Source organism: Neodiprion fabricii, chromosome 1, assembly GCF_021155785.1.
Source record: "Neodiprion fabricii isolate iyNeoFabr1 chromosome 1, iyNeoFabr1.1, whole genome shotgun sequence".
Lineage (NCBI taxonomy): Eukaryota > Metazoa > Arthropoda > Insecta > Hymenoptera > Diprionidae > Neodiprion > Neodiprion fabricii.
The window spans coordinates 7,798,588-7,826,533 of NC_060239.1; the positions used below are offsets into that span (position 1 = coordinate 7,798,588).

Consider the following 27,946-nt stretch of genomic DNA (forward strand, 5'->3'; position numbering starts at 1 on the left):
CCGCGGGGGGCTGCTCTGATCAAGCGGTTAAAAATAGCCCGCAAGCTGTTGCGCCAACAATAAGCTTTCAGCTTGCAGAGGCTTGCGTTTATACCCCGCGGAAGTCGTTTCGTAGGACGATGCGGTTCCGATAATCCCACGAACCGAAAGCGAGAGGTGCAGAGATTGAGGTAGTGACGCAGGGTCAGAGGGTGAGAAAGGAATGATGATTTGATGAAACATCGAGCAGGGGACGAAGCGAAGAAGGCCTTTTCGGAAGAGGTCCTTTTCGTTCTGTGTAAGTCGCTCTGATGCAGCTTATACTTGGAATCAGAAGATGCTGGCTGTTCGGGTTCGCGCGAAGCTCCTGCCCCTCGCTGGCCCAAAAGCGATATTTTTAGTGGTGGCTTATAAACCGAGGCTTGGCCAGAAGCCAGCAAGTGTCCCCGTGGGCCACGCAGTGCCGCAGAACTCGAACGGATCCCGTCACTTCGACAACTACGTAAGTAAGCCCTGCATTTGTACACGTATACACTAATTGCCTTTTATATATGCGAGCCCTAACACCTACCCAAAAATTTTTCGCCAATTTTGTACCCCATTGCGCTGCGCGGAGGAATCCGTCAATGCAGGCCAAGAACTTCGTGCGCTGAGGCAGTTGATTTAAATCGCAATAAACGGATAACTGAAGGATATTGATAAAACGAGCATGCATTTGAAATTATGATATTTGATCTGCAATAATGTTTTCACCAAACAATAAGGGGCCCCGTACCTAAAATTTAACCCTTGGTGCGTACACTGCATGTATGTACCTACAGTACTACAGGGTCAGTACTAATTGTGAGTGCGTGTGATATGCCTTTTCTGCACAGTTAGCGACCTTCGAGTTTGAAAGCATAGATGTTGTTACGAATCTCGCGATGACATAACGAGTATCTTAAAATAATTTCAATTTGAGAGATTATTTTACTTTTAGTTTGAATAATCTTTTTTCTCAATGTCAACGTACGCTCTGATAGTGAAATTTCACGCGACTAGAATAGCCGATGCCGCATACGTTTTCAGGGAATTGAAATTGGTAAATAAACCCGAGGTGTTCTCTGAGCTGAGATCGGAAGAAGAATTGCATTTTATAAATACGGATGATAAGTTCCGCAGATTTCCTTCACAGTCTAAGGCGGTAAAATATTCCTAACGATTTCTTTTCTCAACTTTCTGCGATTTCGTGACTACGAGAATAAAATTTTTCTGAACTTGTGTTTCAGTTTACTGTTCCTGGTATATTTCGTGAATGATAAAATAATTATAAAACTTATCGGAAAATTCAGATGCTCAAATCGCTATTTGTTTCATGTTTTGCAATATCGTACGAAAAATAAATATTCATTTACGCTTTTGAGCAAACATCAAATTCGGTAAAAATCACCGCCTATACTCGACTATTTCCAGATTCTAAGTTACCCAATTATCTCCAGACATTCCAGATATCTGTTACAATTTTATCCTCACAATTAGTTGACATTCTGTATACTGAGATAATTAATCTTCGTCATTTCAGTAACAGTATTCCTGTAATCCGACGTTCATACGTGTATACTTGCATACGTAATAATTAAATTATTGCGTACTAAGAAATCGTTTTGCAATTAGCCTTCGGCCACATTGTTGTTGTTGCGAAGTTCTTGCCGTTTTGGTTTAACCGGTTATTTAAAGCGTTGCAAAATCAATCTCCGAGCCAACTCTTTGTTCAAATGCTGTGCTTAAAATCAGCTGGCTGCGAGTCGAGGGCACAAGATATTTTTTCAATTTCCAGACGCCGAAGAAAATATACATAGGTACACATTATATACACATTGTAACACGACGTTCCAATGAAATCACGAAAAATATGCGACACGTGGCTTTCGTTATAAAACTGGGACGAAGATAACGAGCGATATTAAACAGCGTATCAAATCTGTTTCGTCAAGCTGATCTCCGATGCTGCATCCCTGCTCCTGCTTCGTAGGCATAAGACGTTTGTTTTTATTCGTATAGGGCTAATTTTAACCGGTTGTTTTGAATCAAATGTAGACATGTATTTATAGATTTTCTAGTGTTTTCTCTTGCCGCTATCTTTCTCTCTCCCTCTCTCTCTCCCTGTCTTCTCTCGCTACTCACAATCAGATTCTTTTCTCCTCTTCCGTTCGAACGCATCACAAAATTTTCAGAATCCTTTGTCCACGATCAGAATCAGAAGTTTCAATATTGACCAGCGATCGAACTTAGCCACGTGTTTTTCCCAGTAAACGATCGAGTCATGTCTTAATTCATATCGCCATCGGTCAATATATATTCATCACATCTCTATTTAACCCGAGGTAACAGGCGCCGAAGAATCGGGGCGCGTATTTTACCAGCAACCCGTTTAAAAGTGGGACGATTCAACGGGGCCCAAATCGACCGATGAACTACACGACGAAACACAACGAAATCGACAACGAATAGGACACCGCACATCGAACCGCAATCGGATACCCAAATCTGGAATAAAATATGGGTTCCGGAGGCAGCGTCCCAGCCGCCAGCAGACAGTCCACATCCAGAGATTTAGACGTCCTCTGCGAGCGCCGGGAATCCCAGGCTCCAATCGTTCTGCAGAATCTGCAAACTGCGGAAGGTCCAACCGACTCGCAGGTCGGTATTCCATTTTCACCACGAGATATCAGAGTCCTTTTCAGCGTATTCTAGACTTCAAGGCGGTCAGGATGCTTGGTATCATACCGATCGAAGTCTCACACTGGACCTATTTTTCATTTTATACCCTGGCAAGCGGGGTTTCTGCTGATTTTTTTTATGCATGTTCATTTGCAAAACTTGAAACGAAGATTTAAAAAAAATTTTCTACCGGTCCTCAATTTCAATTATTCAACAGTTCTTTGTGTGGTTCACTGTCAAATAATATGAATTTTTTCACTTCGTTTTCGAATTGGTTTTCTACTGTAATTTTCTGGTGAAGAACATGTCGTTTTTTTAGCAGATTGATCTCTATAATTTTTCAGAACCCAGCTGAATTTCAAAGGAACCTTAATATCTAACAGAGAAATCACTTTACCAATATTCTCACTTTATATATTATCTGTTTGAATCATTTATCACACACGAAAAAATGTTTTCATTTCCCAAATAAACGCGTTCAAAAATGCGATATACAAATCCTTTTTTCACAGCATCCAAAACCCCGAGAGCTGTGATTTGACTTTCACGATAAAAAAATGTTCCTCATGCTGCTTTGAGCATTGTTCCATTCTGCGTTTATCAAACATAGGACATATGGAACGTGTTCCCAATCGAGTACTTTTTCTTCGTCTTCTTCAGGGCCCCAGTCCGTACACGACGCTCCGAAGAGATGGTTTCAGATTCCAAGGGCCATCGGCTCCGAGTTTGCCGGTTGGTTCCAGCGTCCGAGGATCCTACGCCGGGGGGCACGAGGCGAACGCCCCTCAAGAAGAGACTCTGGTAAGTGTCTTAACGATCGAAGAAGCGCCGACGCGTCACGGCCCCCTGGCACCGCTCCAGCTATAGGTGTTTCGCATTTCGCATTTCGCGTTTCGCGTCGATCCCGGCTACGGAGAAGACGCTGAGTCACGATCACGCGTCCCTCCGTTGGCTGCCAGCCGCGTTCTTCGTCGTTGATCTAACTCCGGAGACTGGGGCCGTGGTTGATCAGTTAGCATTCAGCGCTCGACGCCAGTGCTTCGACGTCCGCGTACCATCCCACACACGAACTACGTCATTGATAGTCGAAAGCTTTCATAACTCTGTCCAAGTAGCCTAGCCAGACTTGCCAAGGAGTGACCGATACTTTACCGCGTATTTCCCAGCTCGCCTACGCGTCCCAGATGACCGGGTGGCAGTCCGGTCCCGCAGGGTCAAACCTCGCCTCGACGAGGAGCGAGATGACGGAGCTTTCGAGGACGGTGTCCTGCCTCGCAGCGGCGAACCAGCAGCTGGCAACCGCGCACAGTGCGGCTCTAGCGCACCTGGAGGCTCTTTACCGGGACGTGAGATCTGCGAGAGGGATGCGAGATTGCGACAAGGAGGCTTACGCGGAGGGTGATGAGGCCGAGGAGGAGCGACGTTGCAGGGGAAACCGTCAACGGACGTCGAGGTGGTCTCACCAGGGTTTGCGACAAGCGGAGCAAACGGCCACGACGCACGAGCTGGAGACAGAATTCCGCAAGGAATATCCCACGAGAAGCCAGCTCGAGACACAGGGGAGAATACCGGACATGCGGAATGAGGGAAACGAGGATGAGGGTGAAAAAACGCTGAGGAAAGCCCTCGCCAGGATAGAGGAGCTCGAGGATACCCTGAGGAGTGAAAGACTGAAGCCAACCGATCCAAATCACCACCGAAGATCGACCATCGGCAACTTGGTCACGTGCGAGAAGGAAGTTCAGTGCAGTGATGACGAAGCCGAGGATGTTGAACGAGTCAAATCCGAACGAGCACTTCAAGTTCAGAAACTCAATGAGGAGATGCAAAAGGAACTTGAGACGCAGAGACGGACGATCGAAAGGCTCGAGGAAGAGTGCAAGGTACTTTTTTTTTCTCGTTTTCTTGAAACTCTTAATTGCTCTTTTTTACTCTGCGTATTGTCACCAATTGATGCAGATATCAACTGTGCAGCGGGAGAAGGCGGAGTGTGAATTGCAGGAGCGGAATGAAGAACTCGAGAGAACTCTGACGGAGCTTGATTGCTCGAAGTCAAAGAGAATGGAACTGCTGAGGGAGGTGGATTTGTACAGAACGGAAAGAGATTCCGCCCTTGTCAGGATATCCAGTTTGGAAGAGGAGTTACAGAAGTCCGTCCTCGACAGAGACCACGCGAAGAACACGGAGGGTCAGAAATCGGCAAAACTTCGAGCCCAGCTAGCCGAGGAGGTAGCGGACAAAAAGAAACAAATCAAAGCCCTCGAAGACGCTCTTGAGGAGATCCAACGGCTCAAACATGCGGTGAAAACCGACAGGAAAGAAAACGCGAACCTCGAGGACGAAGCTGACCAAACAGGTAAAAGGAACACTATTCTACTCGATCGTTGAAGAAATTTAGGACGAAACTTATATAACGCCTTTTTACAGAACTGGGCGTGGAGCAAACCGCAGCTTTGGAAGAAAACCCTTACGAAGCGAGCGAGGATGTTGCGGAGGAGATCGCCTGCAGCCGTGCGACGAACATGGAGGAATTCAAAAAGGAATTGACCCTCAAACGTGAGGCCAGACAGCGTGCCATAGCCGCAGTGTCTTCGGAAATGGACAGACTCAGACGGGAATTGGAAGCCGAGAAGGAGGCGCACTCCGAAACATCGAGGATGCTGGATTTGCTCAAGTCCGGGGAACCTGCGAGAGATATCAAAGGATTGACGACTGCCGAGGAACAAGCCGAACACAAAAGCTCGGCCAGCTCCACCCAAGATGAAGTAAAGAGACTCAGAAATCAACTTCAAGGTGAAAAAGAGGCTCACCAAGATACTCTGAGGAGAATTACTGCTCAGCAGATAGCTGACACCTTAAAGGTGAGTAGAGAGGGACGCTTTTTTACGTCCGTTTTTCTTGCAGTGAATATGCCTGCTCCTTTTCGATGCAGTTTAGATTCACGTGCAAGCTTCTGCAACGATGTAAAGATAATTCTAATTTGTAGGTTTCGGATGAGATAAAGAACTTTGTACGTTTCGAAGCTGAGAAACTGGAAGACCTTCGGTACCATCTCGAACACGACGCAGAGAAAAACATGAGACAAATTCTTCACGTCAAGGAAGCGGTGGGTACGGCTCGTCTGGTCCTGGCAGCTCGCGAGAAACAGGTGAATAAATTGAAGGATCAATTGGCGCACATTCTGGCCAGACTGGAAGGCATGAATTACAGCGAAATATTCGACGACGCAAGAGCGGAGTTTGATCACCAGCTTGAAAATCTTAGAAACTTGAAAACTCTCTACGAGGTGCGACTCAAGGTTTTGATCGAGATGAAGGAACAGGCGGGAAAAGAACTCGTAGAGACGAAGGAGAAGCTCGAAGTTTCTCAAAAAAAACTAAAAACGCTCGAAGAGGACTTGGAGAAATCGGAAGAGAAGGTGATGCTAATTTTTTTAGTAAATTTCATTCCGCGGCTGCAGACAAAACGTTCGTTATCACAAACTTTTTCACGTTCATCAACAGGTTGACAGTCAGGACACTGAAATATCGAATTTGGAGTCTCAGCTTGGTTTGACGAAAGCGGACTGCAGGGATCTCGAAAATCAGATGTCCGTTATAAACAGTCTATTCACGCAAATGCTGCTGAGCGCTTCCTCGGCCGACATGGATCTCGACAGGTTGACTCGATTACTGCAGGTAATTTAAAATGCAATCAATGGCCGACAGAACGTGACTACAAGGCGCCAAGGATGGCATAGCTTTATTTGTACAAATGGCCCGATATTTTTTCAGGAGAATCACGACTTGATAAGCGACATGGCTCGAGAGGAAGGCACGGAGGCTGCCGCACTGCCAAAACTTCTTCTGGATTTGGTAGAGCAAGTCGAGGGACGAACCCCGACGAAGCCCCGAGCGTCGGGAAGCGATGGCGAAAAGAACGAGGAGGATATTCAGGAAGGAAATATCGCACACAATTTGCCAAAGGTGAGAAAAATTTAACTAAACATAATTTCCCATCAGATCCACTTTATATTTGTGTTATTTGTCACATTTCTGATACTAATTATGACACAAATTTTTGTAATTATAACATTTAAATCGTCGTATCAACATTTAATTCGCCATTTGTACTTTTTCTTTCAGTGAGTTTCATACATTAAAAAATGGTTAAATCAACCCAAAAATATTAGTGGACCTGCTGGGACATTTTTTTTTCTAACCGTTTATAATATTATGTAATCTACTAATTCCTGTAAGTCGCGATATATAAGGACGAAATATTGAATATATGTGAATGACAGGTGTGGCGCGTTTTACTCGAACTGTTGAGCTGCCACGCCGTCGACGCCCCCGCAGCTTCAGCGTCAGCGTTATCGGCGCCTGATAGCTGTTATAAATCCGTCGACACGCCGAGTGGACCGCAGTTGGTAATTTCGGTTAGCAAAACATACATCAGACTGAAGGAATTGATCCTTGAAAAGAAGCATCTTGAGAAAGAGATGACGCGAATGAAACAACTCAATACACACCTTGAGAGCAAGCTGGGCGAACAGGTATACTGAAGGATAATTCCTATGCAGGCTGAATAGACTCGTCAGGAGTGACCATTGTTGATTTTAACTTTCCTCCTTCGTTTTTGGTAATCGTTTCGTCAGGAGAAAAGATTGTCGACGGTTTCCTCAGAGCTGAGCAAAACCTGGAACATAGTGGGTAGGATGCAGGCTCAGCATCAGCAGCTTCACACGCACGAAAAGATCTTGCGATACGAGCTACAGCAGAAGAGGAAAATGCTTCAAGAGCTGAAGCAGGAGCTTGAATATTGCCGAGAGAAATGGGAATCGGCGAGGCAAAAAAATACGAACACAGAACTCGAGTGGAAAAATCTTCGTCGAGAGTTCGCTGCGAGAAAAGCGCTCGCCGTTCGAGACTCCCTGAACAACAGGTATGCTAAACCCCCAAACCGAAGAGGACATTTTTTCCAAGTCTGAACGAAACTGACAACTCATTCAATGATCCCCTTTCTTTTTCGCAGCGGCGAAAGCGGGTTCAGCGACGAACGTGGTGACGAGTCTGACGAAGAAGACGAGGAAAGAACCGAAAGGATCAGGATAAGCCCGCGCAGGCGAACCAGAAAGGTATATAAAATGAGATTAATTTCCCTGATGAAATTTTTGCGTCTTTACGCGTCAATTACTCTCTGACGCGGATCAATGAAAGACGTAAAGAAAAACAGGTAGCGAATGATTTATGATTTTTGGACGCAGCTCAATCCGGATTTGACTGTTTCAGGAAAGCCCAAGGGTACCGTCCCCAGACACAGAGTCTGAGCAGCCAACGGATACGGAAATGTCAGAGTCAAAGACTTGTTCCTCGGAAACCCTCGAACAGCGGACACCAACCCCGGAAACCGAGACAGAGGTGGACGGGGAGACGATCGACGTTGAGTCGGCATCAAACGAGGTGCGGCCCGCCACACCAGAGCCTGACGTGAGTTGCTCAGTACAATAGAATTGCACAGGCCAGTTGTTTCACCGCCTGGTAAAAATTTATTGCCTCTTATTGCCGGTGAAAAGTTTATACCGAGAGGATAAATTTTTACCAGGAGGAGAAAGAGCAAAGGGCAGAAAACATGAAAATTGTATATTTTGAACACCAGATTTGCGTATATTTCTTTTATGCTATATGTAAGATACTTATTGATTTTCCAGTGCGCTCCGGAGACAGAGATTTTGGACCCATTGGACAGAGCGTTGACAAACGTGATTCAGAGTCTGATAAAAATCGACACAGTATCCAATCAGAGTTCCGCTTCTACGTCCAGAGAAAGTATACCCATGGCGTCTACGTCAGCGGAGTCGAAGGGTTCATCCGTGTTCGACACCGTGGTCAGCAACGAACCTTCGAAAAGGGTTAAAACTCCGAGAAGAGAGACAAGAGAATGGAGCCCACACAGCGAACCATGGAGTTCGAATATAACGGACATGAAATTGAATTTGAAGAGACCATTGAAAACATCGATAAACGAAAGGTCGTCGTCCCTGGACTCGTCCATTACGGCTACGCGACTCGACGAGATAGATAACTGTCCCGATTCCACTCTGGGAGCTTGTGCCTCGACTTCCGAAGACCCTGTCGAAGATTGCGATGAAAAGAGAGTGAAGAACAACGACGAAGAGTCGATTTTTGACAGCGAAAAGTTCCTGAATTCGATGGAAACAGAATCCACCCCGCATCCAACCGTCTCGGTATTTTCCATCGGACCTTATCTCTCCTCCAAGTCACCCTCGCCAGTCAAAACTGTTCAATTTCGAGAGCCATTGATACTGGGACCAAGATCCAGCACGCCCTGCACCCTGAACTCCGACGAAGCTTCGACATCTGAACAAGCAACTGCGGCTGCAATAAGTTCTGGTACAGAATCGCAAACTAACGAAAAAGCAGAAACAAAGCCTGTCGAGATCTCAGCTAATGTCTCTGATGAGATTAAAGCGAAACCGGAATTGACCGATTCCCAAGAAAAGACACTTGCTGAACCCGCGAACGCCTCTGTATCCGTAAAGACGACCGAGGCTGAAGACAAGTCGGAGGAACAGAAAAATGAGACTAGCACTCTCGAGGCACCACGACCGGAAACTTCGACTGCATCGCAGTCCTCGGTCGATTCCGTAACGCCGAAGACTTCCCGCACTCCAGAGGAAGTTTTGGTTGCTAGAGCTGCGAGATTGAAACGATTGGAGGAGCAGGCGGACTGGCTGATGAAGAAAATGAACGCTACCAGCCAGAGGGGATCCGCTCTGAGTACCAGACTAGAAGAACTTCACGAAGTCTATGGTGAACCACCGGCTCCTCCACCTTTGCCAGATGTTTTGCCGAGCGTCAGATTAGAGACGAATTCCAACGAACTGGACGAGAGAAGGGAGCACCAGGTAAGATCCTCCGCTGAAACGTTGAATTTTTTTTCTTTTTTTAGGGGGGGAGGGAGGGTTTGCTTCGTTTGGATTCCGTACCCAATTATTGTTTCATCGTATATATGATCCGGATATTTTCACAGAACGTTTTATGCTGGTTGGTGATTCAATACTTGTTGATTTCAGGTACAAGAGTCACTTACTTCTCGACCGGAAGAGGCCCTGCCATTACACCAAACTGAAGCTGACGATACGGCCGCGAATGAATCTCCACCGAACAATGCGCCCTGATACGGAATGAAAATATGTAAATTCTGAACCTTTCCTATGAGAAAGCAAAAAACGCGACGTGGCGTTCCTTTCCTGGACTTCGAAGTTTCCCTGATTCTTGGATATATTGCAGTACAGATGGAACTTATATCTGTTCTCGTCTATTCGTACATCTCCTTATAACTGCTGTAACATATAGGGGAAAGTATTCGTCGGTGTTAGATATTAAACGTATGTTAAAAGAGAATCGTGGTTTTATGCCTGATATGTTACGCTATATTCATCACGCAGGCTAAAATCGTGATGCTCGTGAACAAAGAAAATCTCCCGTGATAATAATGTTATCGTGGATTTGAGGCAAATCGAATACATGCTTCCCACGAAGCTAAAAAGACTTATTTTATACCCAAACGGTTTAATTATGAACCTATATGTATAATTTATATAGAATGAAGTTAAATAAAAGTAAGAAAAATTCGATGTATGTATAAATGTTGAAATATCCAATATGTTTGATTCGTTCGAATTGTAAATTGTACTAATTAAAAAACGAAACCATATAAGTCCATTTTTAACTCAGTCACTAATTAAATATGCATTCATTTTTTATAATTCATTTTTCCTACGCCTCTGGATTTATCGAGAAATGGACGATGAAACAAGGAGAAATTTGAGCAGGCAAGAAGCGAATAAAACCAAATTGTGTATTAGACTGAGACTGGTAATGCACACTGAGAGGTTCTTTCGTATCAATCGGAAGAGCGATAATAAGTGATAGTAATGATGATTGATATATATCTAATGATGAGCAAAAGCAATGTTACATTCTGACATATCTGCAGTTCACCGTTGACCAACCGTTTGAATACATTCTTGACCTGACTAAATTCGGTAAAAACTTAAGTGCAGTATAAATAACTTTTGCTCCGTTCGCGTCAACAATGTTCAAATATCCTCGGATACTCAGCTACTGTTTCATATCAATTCTTTTCCTGGGCAATGCTGAAGTGATAGGTGCTTATATATTATAGTACAATACCGTCATTCCCGTGTAATATTGTAACATTTAACGAAAGATACGGCATAATGATTAACCTTGACGAACCCCATTCTTATAAGCTTATAGCACGTTTATTAGGTCTTCAAAGATGATAGATCAAATTTATAACGATATAGTTTCAAAGAGAAAAAGGTGTCTCGTTACATAATCGTTATTTTGGTATGACTTAGTGAGAGTGGCCATTGAGGCTTCGTTTCGACTCGACATATACCCTAAAACTCTGGATAATCCAAGCAGCTGTATGCTGTACGATCCCCAGAATGAAGCAACAGGTATCGCGCTTGATTATCAAGCTGACAATTCGCAGGTAATTAATTACATAATGCATACGATCGAATAATACTTAAACCGCATTGTCGTTAAACTTTTCCCCCTCGCCACGTCCTTAGGAAGCTGATCAGAAGATCGTACCATTGGGCAACAATCAATGTGGTGCGAGAATCTACGACGCGTCACGGACAGATGTTGGAAGGTGGTCTCTTGTTCTTTCGAATGAAACAGAATCCATCACCGAAAATTTCCGAGTTATTACCGTTACTTTAGAAGAACCTGTCAACCGAACATCCACCGCAGTAATCGGAGACTTGACAACGGTACAATGTTTCGTGTTTTAACGCGTACGTGCAAATCCAGCACTTCGCGAACTTCGAAAAGTTTGTACCGTAGAATGAATATAAACGTAGGACAAGACTGAGTAAATCATCTGCCAATTTGATTTAAGACCATACTTTGCGGACCATCCAGCATGCTGTACTGCGAACTGAGAAACCCTTTAGGAAATCCGGCTACCCTGACAAGCAGAACGCGTTGTGAAACTATAATCGAGGTTTTGAAGGCTACGGATTTCGGGGTCTGGACATGCACTGTAGGCGTATCTGGCAGCATAGAAGAGGTTTACGCAACTCACACCCTGAACATTGGAGGTAACTTATGTTGTGATGATATTTATCGGTTCGAAAAAGAGTACAAAATTTCAATATTGAGGATAAATTCCCGAGAAACGATGAGCTGTAATGACGCGATGAGCTAAAGCTAATTGGTTCGATTGATTTTAGACCCTGCCGAAGAAGTGGTGATATTCGCAAACGACACTTTATCCGGTAAAATGATATCCTGGCAAGTCGAGAGAATTATACCAGCAGCGTCTTGGTGCAGAGCCTTTCCCCCGAAGGGGGGATCAATCATGGTGATAATCTTTTACTCAGACTGAATCATTTGAATTAAAAAAAAACTGACCACAATAGCCTGCTGGGCCTCAAAGACTTTTTATTATAAATTAGGTAGCGCCGGGACTGGAACTCGAAAAGTACGTATCCGTTGGGACAAACCTTGCCGAAAACAAATGCGGCCTTCTGATAACCGGGGAATTCCAGGAAGAGTATCATGGGATCTGGAGACTGGAAATGGGACTAACTTCCGGAAATATAGTCGGAGGATTCATCAGAATGCCCGAAGGGCAGATACCAGGGCTGAATGGTCGGTGAAGAAAGAAATACGAACTGAGGTCATGGTCGATCCTTTATTCTGATAATGTTTAACAGATCCAAATACCGCGAGGAATTCGTCGGACCCATCGAATACGGTGGAGGTGAATGTCGAGGCTGGAAAATCTTTCACAATCACTTGTCAAACTCAATACCCTGCCGGTTACTGCTGGATAAAAGGGCCCCAGGGCCAAGACATAACATCAACGGACGAACTGACTGTGGGGAGGTGTTCTCATGCCATCGATAACGCGATTTCTACGGAGCATAGCGGGGACTGGACTTGTAACATGGCACATGTCAATGGAGGGCACGAGGAGCATTTGGTTACCAAAGTGAATGTCATAGGTAATCGATATGAGTTCAATCCTTCTACAATACGAGTGATCAAGTTACCCAATTCTGCGTTCTCATTTTTCAAGGACATTTCTCAGATAGTATAAAAATCCAAAAGACATTAAGAGAAATGATTTTGTAAAAAGTGTTCCTTTGCCACCTCTTTGATTTTTTGACTATTTGGATTGATGTTCTGCAGACAAATTATATCAGGCTGTCAACCCCGAGATAACAGCGCGTCACGGAGTCAAAACGGTAATCGCGTGTAAATCAGTACTGGATTATCCACTCCAGTACTGCCGATTTGTTAGGCCAGATGGTGTGGGACTAGGAGTAACGCCTGGCATGGAACCATCCGGACGATACTCGTACGAGGGCGACGGATTGGACCATGGCTACTGTGGACTGGCCATCAGTTCTGTCCAGGTTAATTTTTGTAGCAAATATATACCCCTAACGGAATACCTTCGAAGACTAATAAAAAATCTGGCAATTATGAATTAACAAGACCCCATCCAATCCCGCAGGCGGTGGACATCGGGGAGTGGAAATGCGTATCCAGATCACGCTTCCGCACCTGGGAAGCGGAAAATTCGGACACTTGCGTTTTGCAGACTCCAGAAATCTCTACTGCTTCTGTAATTGGATTGACAATTGGTGCCGTTTTACTGGTATCCGTTATAACCGGAGCTTTACTTGTACGGTACAGACGTAAGCGGTCCCAACAGTCTGAACGAGCTATGATGGTCGAATTCAGTACCTGATTACTGTGCTGGTACACAAAAATTTAATAGTTATTGCATAAGCAATAAAAAGAAACTCATGATATTGTGCTTACACCCAGCTTTCTAGGAAAAATATATAACGTTCCGCGTTATATCTTAGATTTGAAAATTTTTACGTAAAAAAAATTGACAAACATGTACGGCAATCGAGGACTATTCAGAATAAAATAATGTTATTTAGCCCGTATTTTAATGCTGAAAATCTTATAATCCGCTCCGCGCGACAATCAACAGGCAACATTTTAGACGCTGTGATAATGGTAATTACGTTTGATGTTGATCAGTGTGATAAAGCGAATTGAAGTAACCACCGTCCTAGCTGGGGAGTGGGAAATGGTAAAAATTCATTCATTTCCTCCCCACTGTCCACAAAAACGATTCTTCTATTTCAATTGCCCATCTTATTTTTCAGAGTCTACTTTGTTGTCCATGAATTAAATTTCTGTACTGTGAATTAAGATATTCTCTGGAAAACGTAGTTGAAATAAATCATAGATCTCGACATCAAACCCAAATTGATCAAGCCAGGTCAGTCATGGAGAAACCTGCTTTTTAGAAACAAATTACATACATTTAAAATTTGCATTCAATCCACACAATACTGACAGCATAAAAACTGAGAAGTGCATATGTATCGGAACTAAGTTAAGCTGTCGAAGTGTTAGTAAGAATGCATGAAGAAACAGTAACAGACCCCGATAACACACACGAAAATGGAATTCAGATATGTGCTCTGTCAGTGTGAAAAACGAAACAAGCTTATATAAAATAAGGGAAATAAATGCAGAAATTTGTCAAGAATTTACATTAAAAAAAACCTAATAATGGAAGTCGCTTCCAGAGAATAAATGGATCCACTGTACCGGATCACGATGGATATTCGACATGTAGTATGACACATGTCAAAGAAAGATACAAAAACATCGACCAGTCAATATCTTAGATATAATGAGTGAGGTATAGCGGAACATGAACTCTGAAAGAGGCTCAGGATATTCACTGAATCGTTTCCGTTGATATTGACAGAAAATGGTGACTCTAGTGATACTGAAAACATGATAACCCGAGAGAAAGTTGTGTGAATATTACTTTAAAGTTAATTAACAGAAGCATAACACTTTACTTGCAGAGGGAATGTATCGGGCAGCATTCTACGGTAACAGCTCATCACGGACACAGAATAAACCTCTACAGTCATTCCACCTTAGGCTATTCGTTACGAAATTGCAGATTCTTTAGACTGGATAGCGGAGGATTGGGTGTACCTGGGATAGAGGAAATTGATAGTCTCATGAAGGTATAGGCTTAGATCACGGATATTGTGGATTGGCAATCAGTTCTGTTGAAGTTCGTGTCACAAAACACTAATGCAATGATAATATGAATTGTAGAATCTAACCCTTATATTACCATTGTAAGCAGTAGACTTGGAGTGGAGAGCAATGGAGAATCATTTTCCTGGCAGATTCATTTCAGATACGATCATCTCACTAATATCCAAAGCATTGGAAACAGTTGAGGCTGACAATGAGTTGACCGCAAGGCACAGTATTATTTGTGACAGTTAGGTATATCTGTGGTGATTCGATTTACAACAATTGAAACCACATCAGTGATCATGTGCAGAATTTTTGAGGCCTTCACAATTATTGAGGTACAAACGTAGACTGTACAAGCATTTATTATTGCACCATTCTATGATGTCCTTAATAACGCAGCCTGACAGAGGGAATAAAAAATTAGATAGTTTCGAATGACATAGTTCATTATACTTTGACGACGATAAATTGTTTTTTAACATTCAACGAGAAAATTTCTAGGTCATTTTAAGGCAATAGAAAATTATATTTACGTTATTGTAAATTGTATAATTCATACTTTCTCACTTTAATAAATACGTACCTACTAGCGTAGCGGTAATTTATCAAATATGTATTCGTCAATAATATCCATATAATACAAACTACCTACACTATTATTTTTCTGATTCATCTGGATGGACCGTCTCAACATGACGGGACAAAGTATATCGCGTAGAAAACTGCTTCTTGCAATGACGACATTGAAATGTTGCAGCAGGATGGGCTGATCTTAAATGTGCCACTGCGAGTTCTCGCAAGACAAATGGTGACTGACATACACCGCAACGATACCTATTAACAGACAAAATCAGTTTACACTTAAAGCTTCCCAACGTAGGTATAATTTCTGTTTTCGTTTGCACAGCATGAGTAAACATTAGAGCTCACCCTCCAGCAGTCCGTATTAGTGTACGTTTGAGAGCAGGAGGAGCATTTGGTGAATCCTCAATTTTCAATTCAATTTTAGGCTCAATCTGCATTGGAACCGAAGTACCTGGTGACATATGTTCCGGCGTAAGGTTTGGCATAGCTTTTGACATTTCCAATTCCTTTTTCAATTCTTTTTTTCGTACCTGGAGCTACAGTAAAGAAACATTAATTTAACCAATTATTAGTTGAATAAAAAGATCAAGTATCATTTGATACTGTATTCTATGTTTTTATTTCCAAAGTGATCAAATAGTTACGATATGCAATTTACTCCGGTAAGACAAAACGTACCCACCATTGCATGTGCCTGGGTGTGTACTCTCATGTGAGAATTTCTTGACTGAGAATTGTTGAAACTTGCATTGCATTTTGAACAGTTATACTTCTTGTGTGTGTTGAATGGTTGCTGTGATGACTTGGATGAAGCCTTTGTCGCACCACCACGCTTTCCGAATACAGGTTTCCCTCCACTACACTGATGTGCGAGCAGGGAAATCTCTTTGAAGAATATCTTGTTACATCGTGGACAATGGTAAGTTTTATCAACAACATGTGTTGCTTCATGTGCCTTTTGTTGCGCCTTGTCTTTGAAAATTTTTTTACACGTGGAACACGCGTATTTAGCTGTGCTTGCTGCTCGTTTGTGAGAGATCTGCATAGAAAAAATTATTTTCATCAAGGTGTACAATATTTGATCTATGTAAATTTCTTGAGAATTTCAGGTTCGCGAAATCCCAATTACAATTTTTCCCCAAATAAAAATATTTCTTCTACTGCTTGAATGAGTTGATTGTATAACTTAGATGAGTAGGCTGAACTCGCTCGGCGCATGGGTAGGCGGATGTATTCTATAACACGATCGGTTTAGAAGAGTAGATCTGCGGCAGCCGCTGAATAAAACAACACACGCCGAACGCAACATTCTTATTACACCGAAATGAGAGTAAATGATTACATAAAATAGAGGGAAAGTCCGGAAATATCAAGAATCACACGAAATTCCTTGAAATTTCTTTGTTTCCAGATTTTTCCTCAGCTTTAGGTACCCTGCTTCGTGTCTTTAATTGCTAAGTTATTATTAATTCGTGCGTAACCTACCTCATGGCGAAGAAGCTGCCATTTCTCTTTGAACGTTTTTTTACAAACTTTACAGCTGAAGCTCTTATATACATAGCTCTCGGAATGTGTTTGCAAATGAGTCAGCATTGTCGTGTGATCGTTAAACCACTGCAAACAAATACCGCAACGGGCCACGTTCTTTGATGTGCTCAGGTTGATGTCTTTACTTGCATGAGCCGAACCATCCATAGACACATCTTCTTCGTCAGACTCCTGCAACGAAGATGCATGTTTTAGGCTACAAAACAAATAATCCTTTCAAGTACTGCATAAAATCATGTGTTATAAGGGGATCTAAGTACATGATTCCAAGGTACCTTAATGTAGCTTCTATTGCTTATACCAGTTATCGCTTCACTGGCTTCACGCGCTTCTCTCTCCTCATTCAATGCTTCCTCTTGTTCAACACTAGCATTAACAGGAGACATAACAGGCTGCTGATTATGCTCGCTTAGCCTGTGTGCCGCTAATCGAATAAACAGTCCAAATGAGCGGCCACAAATTTCACATTTGTGTTTTTTAGGTTCGTGAGTTCGCATATGGTTTGATAATGCACTCTGCTGCGTACACACCTGTAACATTTGCGAAACTGCAATGAAACAACCATTGTGTGCGAGTAACCTGGATTATAGCATACTCCTAAAAATTATAAAACTATATTGAAATATTTGAGAGGTACCTTTCCACAAGTAGGACACATGAGTGACTTGATATTTTCTGCAAAAGGATTGTGTTTGAATAATGTTTCTCCACGTACGGGCGTCACATTTGCCGTTTCTGGCTGATGCAGTTGCTTATGATTTTGGTATGAATTCATTGTTGGAAAAAAACTGAAATAATGGTAAGGAACAACTGTAAGTAATATCTAACAGTAATCAGAGGAAACTTGCTGTCTATTAAGGACGTAATTAATGTTACCGATTGCAGAGAGAACACCAAGTGTTTGATGCAGTCGCCAATTCAGGAACTAACTGATGATCTCGTTGTCTGTGATGCCTGAGTATTTCCCAGCTAACAAATTCGCGATCGCACTGATCGCACTCATTGACACATTCATCAAAGTTCAGAGTAACTTTGAGATGGTGCAAACCTTCATGTTTTGCAAGTTCTTCCACAGATTGAAACACGCTCGAACATTTTTTGCACCTATATCTACGTGGACAGAAGAGCCGCATGTGCTTACGTAAACTCTCTTTTGTTCTGAGAATGAGAAGAAATACCAATAAATATTTAAAAATGTTAATTTGATCAGCATTGTGAATTGGAAAAGACCAAAGTTCCAAACTATACAACCTTATAATTACCCTATTTACCTGTAGTATCTGTTGCACGGCGAACACCACCATTTAGAACTTGGTTTAAATTTTGGTTTCGTCCCTATTCGGTCGTTTATCGTCAAGCTTCCAGTTAATACCTGTTCTAGAATGCTAGTGCTTCCATTCCCTGGCCTACTAGTAATTCCAACATTTGATTCATGACCGAATGTTTTTCTGTTTTCCGCTCCGTTTGTACCCCTTGAGCTGTAATCCTCTTCGTGAGAAATTTCCATTCGATCATTGCAAACCGAATTCAACAATTCTTCCGCCGTCATAATCGCGGTACCTAAGATCGGCCCGTTCCCGTCAGAGTTATCTAAGGGCTCCTCTTTAATCTGCACTTCGCAAGGAAGTTCTACCAAAGCTTCATTGGCTGCATTGGACTGATCTGTCTTTTGCATGCCAATGGAAACAGACGACTTCTCAACTGATAGTGAAGCAGCTAAAGGAACCAACGGTGGCGGAGCGCGTGCTTTTTCTTTGCAAAGCTGGGCCTTAAGAAAAAGAAGAAGCCGGTCAACTCTATAGAACGAAACTAGATAGAAAGGTATAATAACGTGATTGATGATTGCGATGTGCTAAAGGCAATTTATCATTATTACAATAGCTTGTGGTATACCTGGCAAGGATCAGGAGAATTCTTCATGGCATCCAAAAATATTTTTACAGTTTCAGAATCCTTTAAGGCTAGAAGTTGTATATGCATAGACTTGTAGACGCCGAGACAACGTTCTCTGAATTCGTAAGCGTCGTCTAATCTGGCTGCACAAAATTGGCATATCTGTTTTGGTAACGGATCACTTTTGTATACCATTATGGGAAAGCAGGCTCTCATCTTTTGGGTGACTTTTCTTTGCACACCTTCGTCACCAAATATCGACAACATTTCCGGTTGCTCCTCCGAACAAAGTCTACAGGCATTATTCCAGTCTTGTACCGCAGTAGTCATCATGTTCAATGTTCGAATTTAAATATACAATATGAACAATGATTAATTAAATAGTCTCTCAAACACTTGTTTACAGGTTGTATGTATTGCGCGTATTTATACATATACAGGTAAGTTACAGGATAATATTCAATAAATATACGGAATAGGCTCGGTAAAAATGAATAATCCAAGTCCCAATATCCCTAGAGTCTCGTAGCGATTGCTCTTCGAGTTCTCGTGGTTTTAGAAATTCGCCAAGGTGAATTGAGGTTAATCTACGAGAGACGGGACGATCGTCTAGCATATTTTGCAACGTTCCTCCGTATATCTTTTCTTTGATTATTTCAAACACCATAAGAATTCTCGTCATGTTTTCACGACCACAAGATAGTCAACGAGCCGTGCGATACTCAAATCTTCCTCGTATTTTAAACGATCTGACATTTTGATAAGTATATATTATTGTTCTTTTATTTACTTTCACCAACAATAAGCAAGAATATTGCGAGACCATCGGACGGAGCGCCCGTCCCCTAAATCCAAACTTGCCCAAAGTTTACTCGCGATAAAACCGGTTTGCTTTCACTAAATGAAATTGAAAAAAAAAATACGAAACACCAATGACGACACTAAGCTCGTAAGAGAGCTTGCATACGCGTCGACGCTTTATCTCTATGCCTTATACGTCCGCATTCACCAGGTTTTCAGCATTTCCGAAAATCCACGCTACGCCGCTCAAACAAGTCAAGTCTCATTCGGCGATCAGAGACTGGGTCTGACACAAATGGCTAGAAACATCCTTCTGTCCACGTGAATCGCGATGGTAGAGGTCGCTCCTCGAAACCTTAAGTGAGCTAGTATTGGTAAGACCGTTCAAATAAGAATGTTTGGCAATACAGAATTAGCATGATTTTGTCCAGTGTTCAACTGCCTTTTTAGACACAAAAATAAATGGAAAATAAAGTGGGGAATTAGTTGAAAAATACATATGCATTTATTTCGCGTTTACCATTACGTAGAATTATACAACTAGGTGTACTTATATATTTACACTTTTTATCTATTTCACTTTAATAGTATTTAAATTGTAACATTTAGTATTGAATAATATTATTGCAGACCTAATATCCTAAAAATAAGTAACCATTTATTTAGTGAAAATACAAACATTCGTATTACATACAATGTTTGTGTAACCAACCAGTTTCAATTTTACATATATCAGTTTTAGCTCAGAATATGTTTCTGCAAATCGGGCACGTAGATTTCTGGCTTGTACTGAACCATTTGTACTGCAACAGAAAATTAATGTTAACGATTTTACTGGTGATTATCTATATTTCACCATACTGGCCGTAACTTAGTGAGATAAAAATCATGTATCTTACCAGACATGGTGTGTGGAATTTCTTTCGGCATGTGTGGCATGAAAGTTTTGGTATTTGATTTGTAGTGGCATGAACAATACTGAAACAAATGTAACACTCTTCAACGCCGGAAAACCTTTTATCCAGATTATTCTTCCAAAGAGTTAATCCGTCCCAAATTGATCCGTTCTGTAAATGAATAATCTTGGTCAAATCAACACATGTATCTAGTTCCGCTCCCTTCACAATTCAGTCATACATTCCACGATTCGAAGTACTAAAAACTATACCAAAGTAATATCGAAATGTACAAACCTGATGCGTCAGGAATATGGAGAGCTGCATATGACAGTTTCTCCAATTTGCTGCACCACCCGCATGCTGTCCGAGATCTACAGTTACCGGTCCAAGGGGATGGTTAATCGGTAAAATTATGCTAAGTTCCAGTTTCGCATCTTCCACTTGATACAATGCTATAACTTCCCTCGCTGTTGGATGTACTTTGACCTATGTACATGCATCGCTTCATATAGTATCATCAATAACTTTTTATCATTCGCCGTCTGCAATATACCTCTTATTTTACTCACCTGCATGTTTTCGATGCCTGTAAGCTTGTTGCAACTGAGCTCTTCTTGACACAGCATAGGGCTAACATAAAGTATTGTGATTCTTTCTACAGCAGCGCTAACTCTACTGTCTGCTGCACCCCACCATTGTCTCACCAGAACTGGGAGTTGTCTCAAACTATTAGCGTACAACCAGCAAACTAAATGATCTAGTCTGCACTCAGTCCAAGTCTCTGAAGAAATTTTATATAAAAATGTCAAGTGGAATACAAAAGTAAAAAAGAAATATTTGAAACTGTCAATCTTACTTGCAAAACTAAATGAAGGTGCAGTAGAAAATATTTCTGTAAGTCTCACAGCCTTATTTTTATTGTCTTGGAAAATTTCTACTGGCATTAGCCGGAAGAGGTTGTTCATTAAGCTAGGAAAGAAATCATCCCTGAAAGAATTTTTGACCATTAGATTAAAAAGTCATATAAAATAGATAATTAGACACCTGTGAAACTTACTTGAGCAGTTCCGAATATTGGTAACGCAATTCGGCATGAGCATAGGAACACATATCCAACAAAATGGCCCACTCAAATAAATACCCAAGAGTATAAGTGTACGAATCTGTGTAGGGCTGAATCGTGCAGCTTACAGTTTCACATAATCTACAAAATGTGCTTGTTTTCGTTATTGTCATCTAATGAAGTACCAGTGGTCGAAACAATTGACTTATTCTGCCATTTCTTACTTGAAGTCCAATAACATAGCGTTTACGATGTACTGAGTGGATGCGAGAACGTTTTCGAACTTTTTGAAATTCAACAAATTTGGATCGAAGCTTTCTGATTCTATGAGGTTTTTGTCTCGCGCTACCAACTCTGGAATAATTTTTTTGAAAACTTGATAAGCTGACAGCTGGAGGCTCGGAACAGGGGATTGTAGCAAGTTGAAAGAGAGCTTAATCACTTTTTCAGAGTTGATCGATACAAGTGCAGCACTGGTATGCTGTCCAAAGAAGATTTTTTCGTCTACCAACTTCAGAGCCTCACCCAGGTTATTCAGCAGAACAAGTTGCATAGATGATACGTCGTGTTGATTGTACAAATCTGTGAATAGTAAAAATATTCGGAAATGACAACAACTAAAGAGTATAAGAAATAATTTGGATTATGCATTTCGCTTACCGGAACAATACATCCAAGTTTCAACAAGGACAATATACACATCATCAGCAAAAATGTTTTTCCACTCATCTAATATTGTTCCAGGCAATCCTTCAACAGATTCTTTCTCATGTTTGTATAAGAGTTCTTGTAGTGTACAGAACAATTTATTCACAGCAACAATAAAAGCTGTTACCTAAGGTGTACAAAATTGAATACTTACCAAGTACAAAATGCATATATCCCTAATGATTAAATAAGATAGTGAATTATTGAAATCAAATTCGTACCTTCAAATTACCACAATTCTTTTTAGATTTGTTTACTGAAAGCTGCCAAGAGGCTAGAGATATCAATATGAAATCCCAGTGCGCGTGAGTTAATTTTGTTGGTATTGTCGAGACGGACTTTGATAGAAATCTAACAACTTCCAAAGGTAATGTGAACTGTTGCCACGTTACTTCTGATACATCACTGTGAAGAGAAAAATGGAAATTGTGTAAACAATTGTGCAACTTTCACTTTGTCGAACATTACTTTTTTCACATACCAATCAAAAAGTAAGAAGCCGTTATCCTCTTGGTAGAGCTTTATCACTTTATCTAAAGTTGCAATAAAATATGTCAAGGTTTTTTCTGAATCACCGCCAAGCAAGCTCCGTCCTACTACGAGTGCGTTTACATTATTGTCCAATTGTAATGGAATATCTTCCATGTTTAGGTAATCAGACAAAACCTGGGATCAGTGTTAAAATTAATAATAATGCGTCAAGAATTGATAAAATAAACATTTCATACAAAATCTGAAAAAATATACCTGAACAGCTTGAAGTTGAGCGCCAATTTCGTTTACATTATTTGAGGCAGAACTTGTGATGCTGAAATCTTCTCTGAATTTAGTAGTTAGACTATCACACGGTGCTAGTTCCATGCAAAAAAGACGTAGCACATGAGGCCATATTCCAACGTAAACTCCAGAACTAAAAAATCCAACAGAAGTGAATTGATAAATTTGTTACTTACTTGTACACGATGATAATATATTTATTGTTTTTATACTGCCTTACTTTTGGAGGATGAACTTGAGATTACTCTCACGTATGTCTGTTCCAAGCAATGTATATGTAACTTTAACTTCCTCTTTTAGATCAGTAAACAGGGTGTTAATCCCATTAAAGTGTTTTGTCTGCAAAATGTAAATTCGTGTAAAATACTTTTAATTACTTTAATCGAGCAACGTACACCAAACATAGAAATTTACTCACTGAAGTATAGTGTAAACCATACAAATATCCTGTAGCAACAATATGTAGAATATTCAACATAGTCTCTTCAATAACAGGTAATGCATTGACTTTAACAATATCCATATCTTGAACTTCTGTTGAATCGTCTTCGATATCGTCTTGGCCTTCAGATTTTCTCATGAAGAGTTTTTTTAGTAATTTAATGTTCAATAAAGCCCATCTAACACAGTTTTCTATATTGTCCGTAGGATACTTTTGTTCCAAGTCGATTTTAACAATATCTTGACCGATTTTTGTCTGAAAACACGTTTCCATCGTTGCTAAATTTCCTGACACTACTTCTGCATACAGAACTATTGTTGTCACATCAGCCAACCAAGTAGCCATCTTCGACCCAGCAGTAAAAGCAGAAATGACATTTTTTGTATGCTCATTTTCATCATCGTCTTCGACCAATGCTTTTATAAAGCTGACTGCAATTTCCACTAATTTTTCTAAAGAATATAGGTGTTCTCTAGAGAAATAGTACAAAAATGAATACATGAATAAAAGAAATCAATAGCTTAAATTGCTTTCTTAGAACCATATTTCAAAAACAAGTAACTTACGACAGAAAGATATTTGCCCATAGAATGTCTGCACATTTTTTAGTAAGGTCAACAAGTTTTGCGGGAGATAACATCGTTTTTAACTGGACCAGCCCATTTTCCCATATATTCTGAACAGTTTTTCTTATCGGGAAAGCACTGCTATCTAAGTCAAGTGTGCAACTTAATCCAAACATAGTTTCGATAATTTTGACAACTCCTAGCCTTAGTTTGTTGTGAGTCCAAGTTGCAGAGGATATCTCAGAAACCAATTCAACGAGTGAGTTGAGATTATCTTGACTCTGTTCATTCAAACCTTTACAGAGGATTGAGACAATGTCATCAAATGTAGAATCACTGATAATTAAATCTGAAAATGCAAAGACGCGATTATTTTTAAATGTACTGTTATAGAAAATGATGAAAAACAAGAATAATTAATACAGTAACTAACCGGTATTATCAGAACACTCGAAACATTGCATGAGAATTTTTTTGTTCACATCCAAATCGATGGCAGTTTCATTATCGGCTACTTGTTTAGTCACATCTAGTAACACAGATGACACTTCAGCTTGTGAAAACCACTCTTTTACTGCAGGATCCTTCCTATTATGTTTTAACAAAGCACACTTGACCGCATGCCTAAGGATTATTTTATTTTCGTTCTGTAACTGTTGTAAGTTTGCACTTTGTATATTTGTTTGGACAATTTATCATAAAATTTATTTTCAAGACATTTTTGAATTAATTACTTATTGGACGGAATATCTACCTCTGATAATGAAGCAAGAACTGTTTTCTTGTCCAATTTATCCAAATATTTGATGAGGCTGAACAATAACATTATCAATAGCTCCGTCTGTTCTGGCTTTTCAATCAACCATTTCCTCAAAGTCTTATTGTAAAAATCGAGAAAACTGGTATCTTTTCCACACGATTTTGTCAATGCAATAAAAAGGTCTTTGCTTTCAAAGTTTGTGATTAATTTATAACAGGTTAACATGACAGCTGATTCAGAAGAATCTTTATTGATGTTATCAAAATGAACGGAAGTTATTTTGTTGATTAGTTGAGCTAATTCTGTACAATACTTCAGGTCTTCTTCTGGAACTTTAGGCAAAACTTCGTCGCTTTTTTCTGCTCGGTCGTTTGAATCAAAAAACTTGACTCTCAAATTTTTGCGAGTCACTAATGTGGTATTTTTTAAAGTGAGAAACAAGTCCAGCAACGAGTCATACAAGTTTGAAATGTGAACTGAATCAAAATTTGCTTCAGTAGAATGAATTAGATTCAAAAGTGTCTCCTCAAGAGTAGACCAAAATTGTTGAACTAAATGACCATACGACTTGTAATCGGCGACGCTTCGATTTTTACTCCAATAACGAATGAGCTGGCTTATTTGTTTAAAAATCAAAGGTTTCACTGGTGAAATCTCTACCAAACACCATTCCAATGTTGGCATCAACTAGAACGTGAAAATAAAATATATACTTTACAAATTTTGGTATTCCAAGTTTAACACTTACTTACTTTCATTGTTCCTAATGATCATCACTTGAGTTATTAATAGTTAGTATTAAAAATAATTTTACCTGTTGTTTCAGTAAAGTTTCGCACAAGATTTCATCCTCATTATTCAAAAGAATCACATAACGCAAACACTCGACGAATGCAGTGACCACTGCCAGCATCTCTGAGTAGCTGAGTTGAACGCTCTTGACTTTAAAGCTGTACGAAATAATTATGATTATTTGTTTGTTTCACTTTCTATTTGCTGCCCAATTACTTTTACTTAGGTGAACAATTACCCCTTCCGTAAATTATTAAAGAAATTTGTGTAAAAGTTCATCTTGTTCTCGTTTTGTATAGGAAAGTGGCTGATGAAGGGCAGCAAATTAGGATAAATTGCATTGGCGCTGCCATTACCTCCTTCTCTTAAAACATGCCACAACTTAGGTATTATGAGCTTTTCAATGCTGACTACTGTATGCCAACCCTAGAGAACATGAATTAAACTCTAATAATCAATTTGCTAATTCTGCAGCTGAATATGTACATTGGCATCCTTTCTATTACCTCTATTTTACATATTGCAAGAAGCACAGCCTCCCACACAACTGGCAAGACACCAGGATCTGTTTCATCAAGATTGTTCATAATGGTGGTGATCAATTTCTTTTTCTCGTTCTTGTACAATTCTTCGGCGTGTTGAATCATTGAGGCAAGAACATTGAAGAATCCAGCTCTGACTAGAGGTATTTCATGTTTAGCCAATTTCCAGAACTTATTGTGTGATAAAATTTTATCGTGAATCTTTGCCACCTTCTCTATTTGCTGAGGAGAAATTGTTTTCAAGTATAAAGAGTATCCTTGTAAACTTGATATCAATAATCTCTGGTATCTCATGTCCATTTCTTCAGGTGTAACTGTCCTTAAAATCAAAGGAATTAATAAAAAATTTCATATGTCATTGACACATTACCCTCTTCACAAAAATACATAGTATCTTTGCATACTTATTATTTCCAAGGGTTTGCGGCGTTTGATTTGTTATATTGTCGCAGATGTAAGTCAAAATTTCTTCCTGACAGTGTGCAATTGCGTCTGCTAATTTATTTGGTGGGAATGTTTGCTGTAAAAAGTAAATGGGAATTACTTGCGGTCTGGAAGATTGTTTACCTGCTGTTATTAATTATTATACCTGGAAAGCATTGGTAGCAGCAGAGGCTGCAGGCGCGTATGTATCATACTGTGACGTAAACCACGGTCCAGCCAGCTGTTTCAAATACGGAGCGATATTTCTTCCCGCAGGTTTAACAATGGCCAAATGCGCCACATGCGCAGCTTCTCTAACTCTATGTTCCACATCAATAGCAAGCAGACAATATATGCGGGGCCAAAATGGAAGGACTGCTAGAATAGTTTTTGCGGTCGAGTTGTTGCATAGCTCAGTAAACTCCTGCAATGCCTGTAAAATTTTCTGAGCATAAAAATACCGAACCAACAAATTCAACGAGGATTCACCTTTAATTTTGTCGTTCCATCTTTTTTATTCATTTTCTTCAACAGCAGTTGAAAGTGAGAGTCCAGTTTACTCATGTCGATTTCGTCCAAGGTACTAATCGTTAGTCTTGGTAAGAGGGGAATATATCCTCCATCCTTTGCCCCTGAAAACCCAACGAAGTTGGGCATTGAGGCTTCGAGCAGCTCTGCACTGCGACCGCTACTTGATGGCTATAATAAATAGTTGAATTCTTCAATTTTAGACCATTTGTATCAACAGATATAGAAAATGATGAAATAAAAAATTGGACATCAAAATATTAGATTTATTAATCTATAAGCTGTCAGTCAAAGACTCTGGCAGGGATATGAAGATTGGTATCTCTGTCTAAAACAGCCAGCGACACACGCTGTCATCGTTACAAATGTACTCATAATACAATTGAACAAAATATCAGAAAACAGCTAGTCAGTGAAACCCTGTGGATATCACGTTCGGTGAGTATTAATTAAATAAAAAATAGGCGGGTGACAAAGCGAATTATTCGGTAAAAAAATTGAACATATTTTTCTGACAGCAGATTGCTTGTAATAAAACTTGTTGTCACGCACTTACCCTTGCATTATTTTTAGTACGTTGTGCCTGTTTGTTTTTTCCCATTTCAACGAGTCTCTAAAATAAAACTTCCAGACTGTATTATAGAAACTGTTCAATATTATTAATGTTTTGACAAATTCAACCCTTGAAGAATTTCTAACCACATTTCAGCCAGTGATGTCCGTGACTTACGTATCGCTCCACAGTGTATAAAAAAAATGTAGAGATACTAACAGCTTACATTTCACAACCCTAAAAT

At 40.5% G+C, this 27,946-nt stretch overlaps 4 protein-coding genes across 5 annotated transcripts; 2 read left to right on the plus strand and 2 right to left on the minus strand.

Annotated features, from left to right (window-relative positions):
- The first annotated feature begins 93 nt into the window (after positions 1-93).
- LOC124181754 (putative protein tag-278) lies at positions 94-10,347 on the plus strand. Its single transcript, XM_046568597.1, has 15 exons — positions 94-481; positions 2,350-2,658; positions 3,340-3,480; positions 3,846-4,562; positions 4,639-5,035; positions 5,107-5,540; positions 5,666-6,097; positions 6,183-6,356; positions 6,453-6,644; positions 6,962-7,213; positions 7,316-7,602; positions 7,693-7,795; positions 7,950-8,147; positions 8,369-9,586; positions 9,755-10,347. The coding sequence occupies exons 2-15, from the start codon at positions 2,518-2,520 to the stop codon at positions 9,857-9,859; spliced, it is 4,791 nt and encodes a 1,596-aa protein (XP_046424553.1). The 5' UTR covers positions 94-481; positions 2,350-2,517; the 3' UTR covers positions 9,860-10,347.
- Positions 10,348-10,617: 270 nt separating this feature from the next.
- On the plus strand, positions 10,618-13,690 carry LOC124180934. The gene is made up of 9 exons (XM_046566881.1): positions 10,618-10,852; positions 11,069-11,205; positions 11,288-11,491; positions 11,620-11,821; positions 11,954-12,084; positions 12,179-12,374; positions 12,440-12,730; positions 12,918-13,144; positions 13,246-13,690. Exons 1-9 carry the CDS (start codon positions 10,780-10,782, stop codon positions 13,480-13,482), a joined length of 1,698 nt encoding a protein of 565 aa, XP_046422837.1. The 5' UTR covers positions 10,618-10,779; the 3' UTR covers positions 13,483-13,690.
- Positions 13,691-15,250: 1,560 nt separating this feature from the next.
- LOC124181838 (zinc finger protein 84-like) lies at positions 15,251-19,933 on the minus strand. Its single transcript, XM_046568604.1, has 9 exons — positions 18,849-19,933; positions 18,227-18,723; positions 17,832-18,113; positions 17,593-17,743; positions 17,231-17,485; positions 16,893-17,126; positions 16,090-16,446; positions 15,753-15,943; positions 15,251-15,656 (listed from the first exon to the last, which is right to left on the minus strand). The coding sequence occupies exons 1-9, from the start codon at positions 19,179-19,181 to the stop codon at positions 15,479-15,481; spliced, it is 2,478 nt and encodes an 825-aa protein (XP_046424560.1). The 5' UTR covers positions 19,182-19,933; the 3' UTR covers positions 15,251-15,478.
- A 198-nt stretch (positions 19,934-20,131) lies between these two features.
- Positions 20,132-27,933, minus strand: LOC124181733 (E3 ubiquitin-protein ligase listerin). 2 transcript variants are annotated; one of them, XM_046568572.1, is made up of 23 exons: positions 27,706-27,933; positions 27,111-27,320; positions 26,788-27,054; positions 26,603-26,718; positions 26,163-26,517; positions 25,895-26,082; positions 25,679-25,814; positions 24,859-25,551; positions 24,538-24,757; positions 24,105-24,453; positions 23,515-24,010; positions 23,317-23,435; positions 23,067-23,229; positions 22,801-22,985; positions 22,541-22,724; positions 22,272-22,446; positions 21,836-22,193; positions 21,606-21,752; positions 21,405-21,535; positions 21,118-21,329; positions 20,843-21,034; positions 20,549-20,716; positions 20,132-20,452 (listed from the first exon to the last, which is right to left on the minus strand). In XM_046568572.1, the coding sequence occupies exons 1-23, from the start codon at positions 27,748-27,750 to the stop codon at positions 20,393-20,395; spliced, it is 5,169 nt and encodes a 1,722-aa protein (XP_046424528.1). In that variant the 5' UTR covers positions 27,751-27,933; the 3' UTR covers positions 20,132-20,392. The 2 variants fall into 2 exon arrangements, with proteins under 2 accessions (XP_046424528.1, XP_046424538.1); XM_046568582.1 differs by lacking the exons at positions 26,788-27,054; positions 27,111-27,320; positions 27,706-27,933 and having other exon boundaries at positions 26,163-26,512.
- Positions 27,934-27,946: the final 13 nt, after the last annotated feature.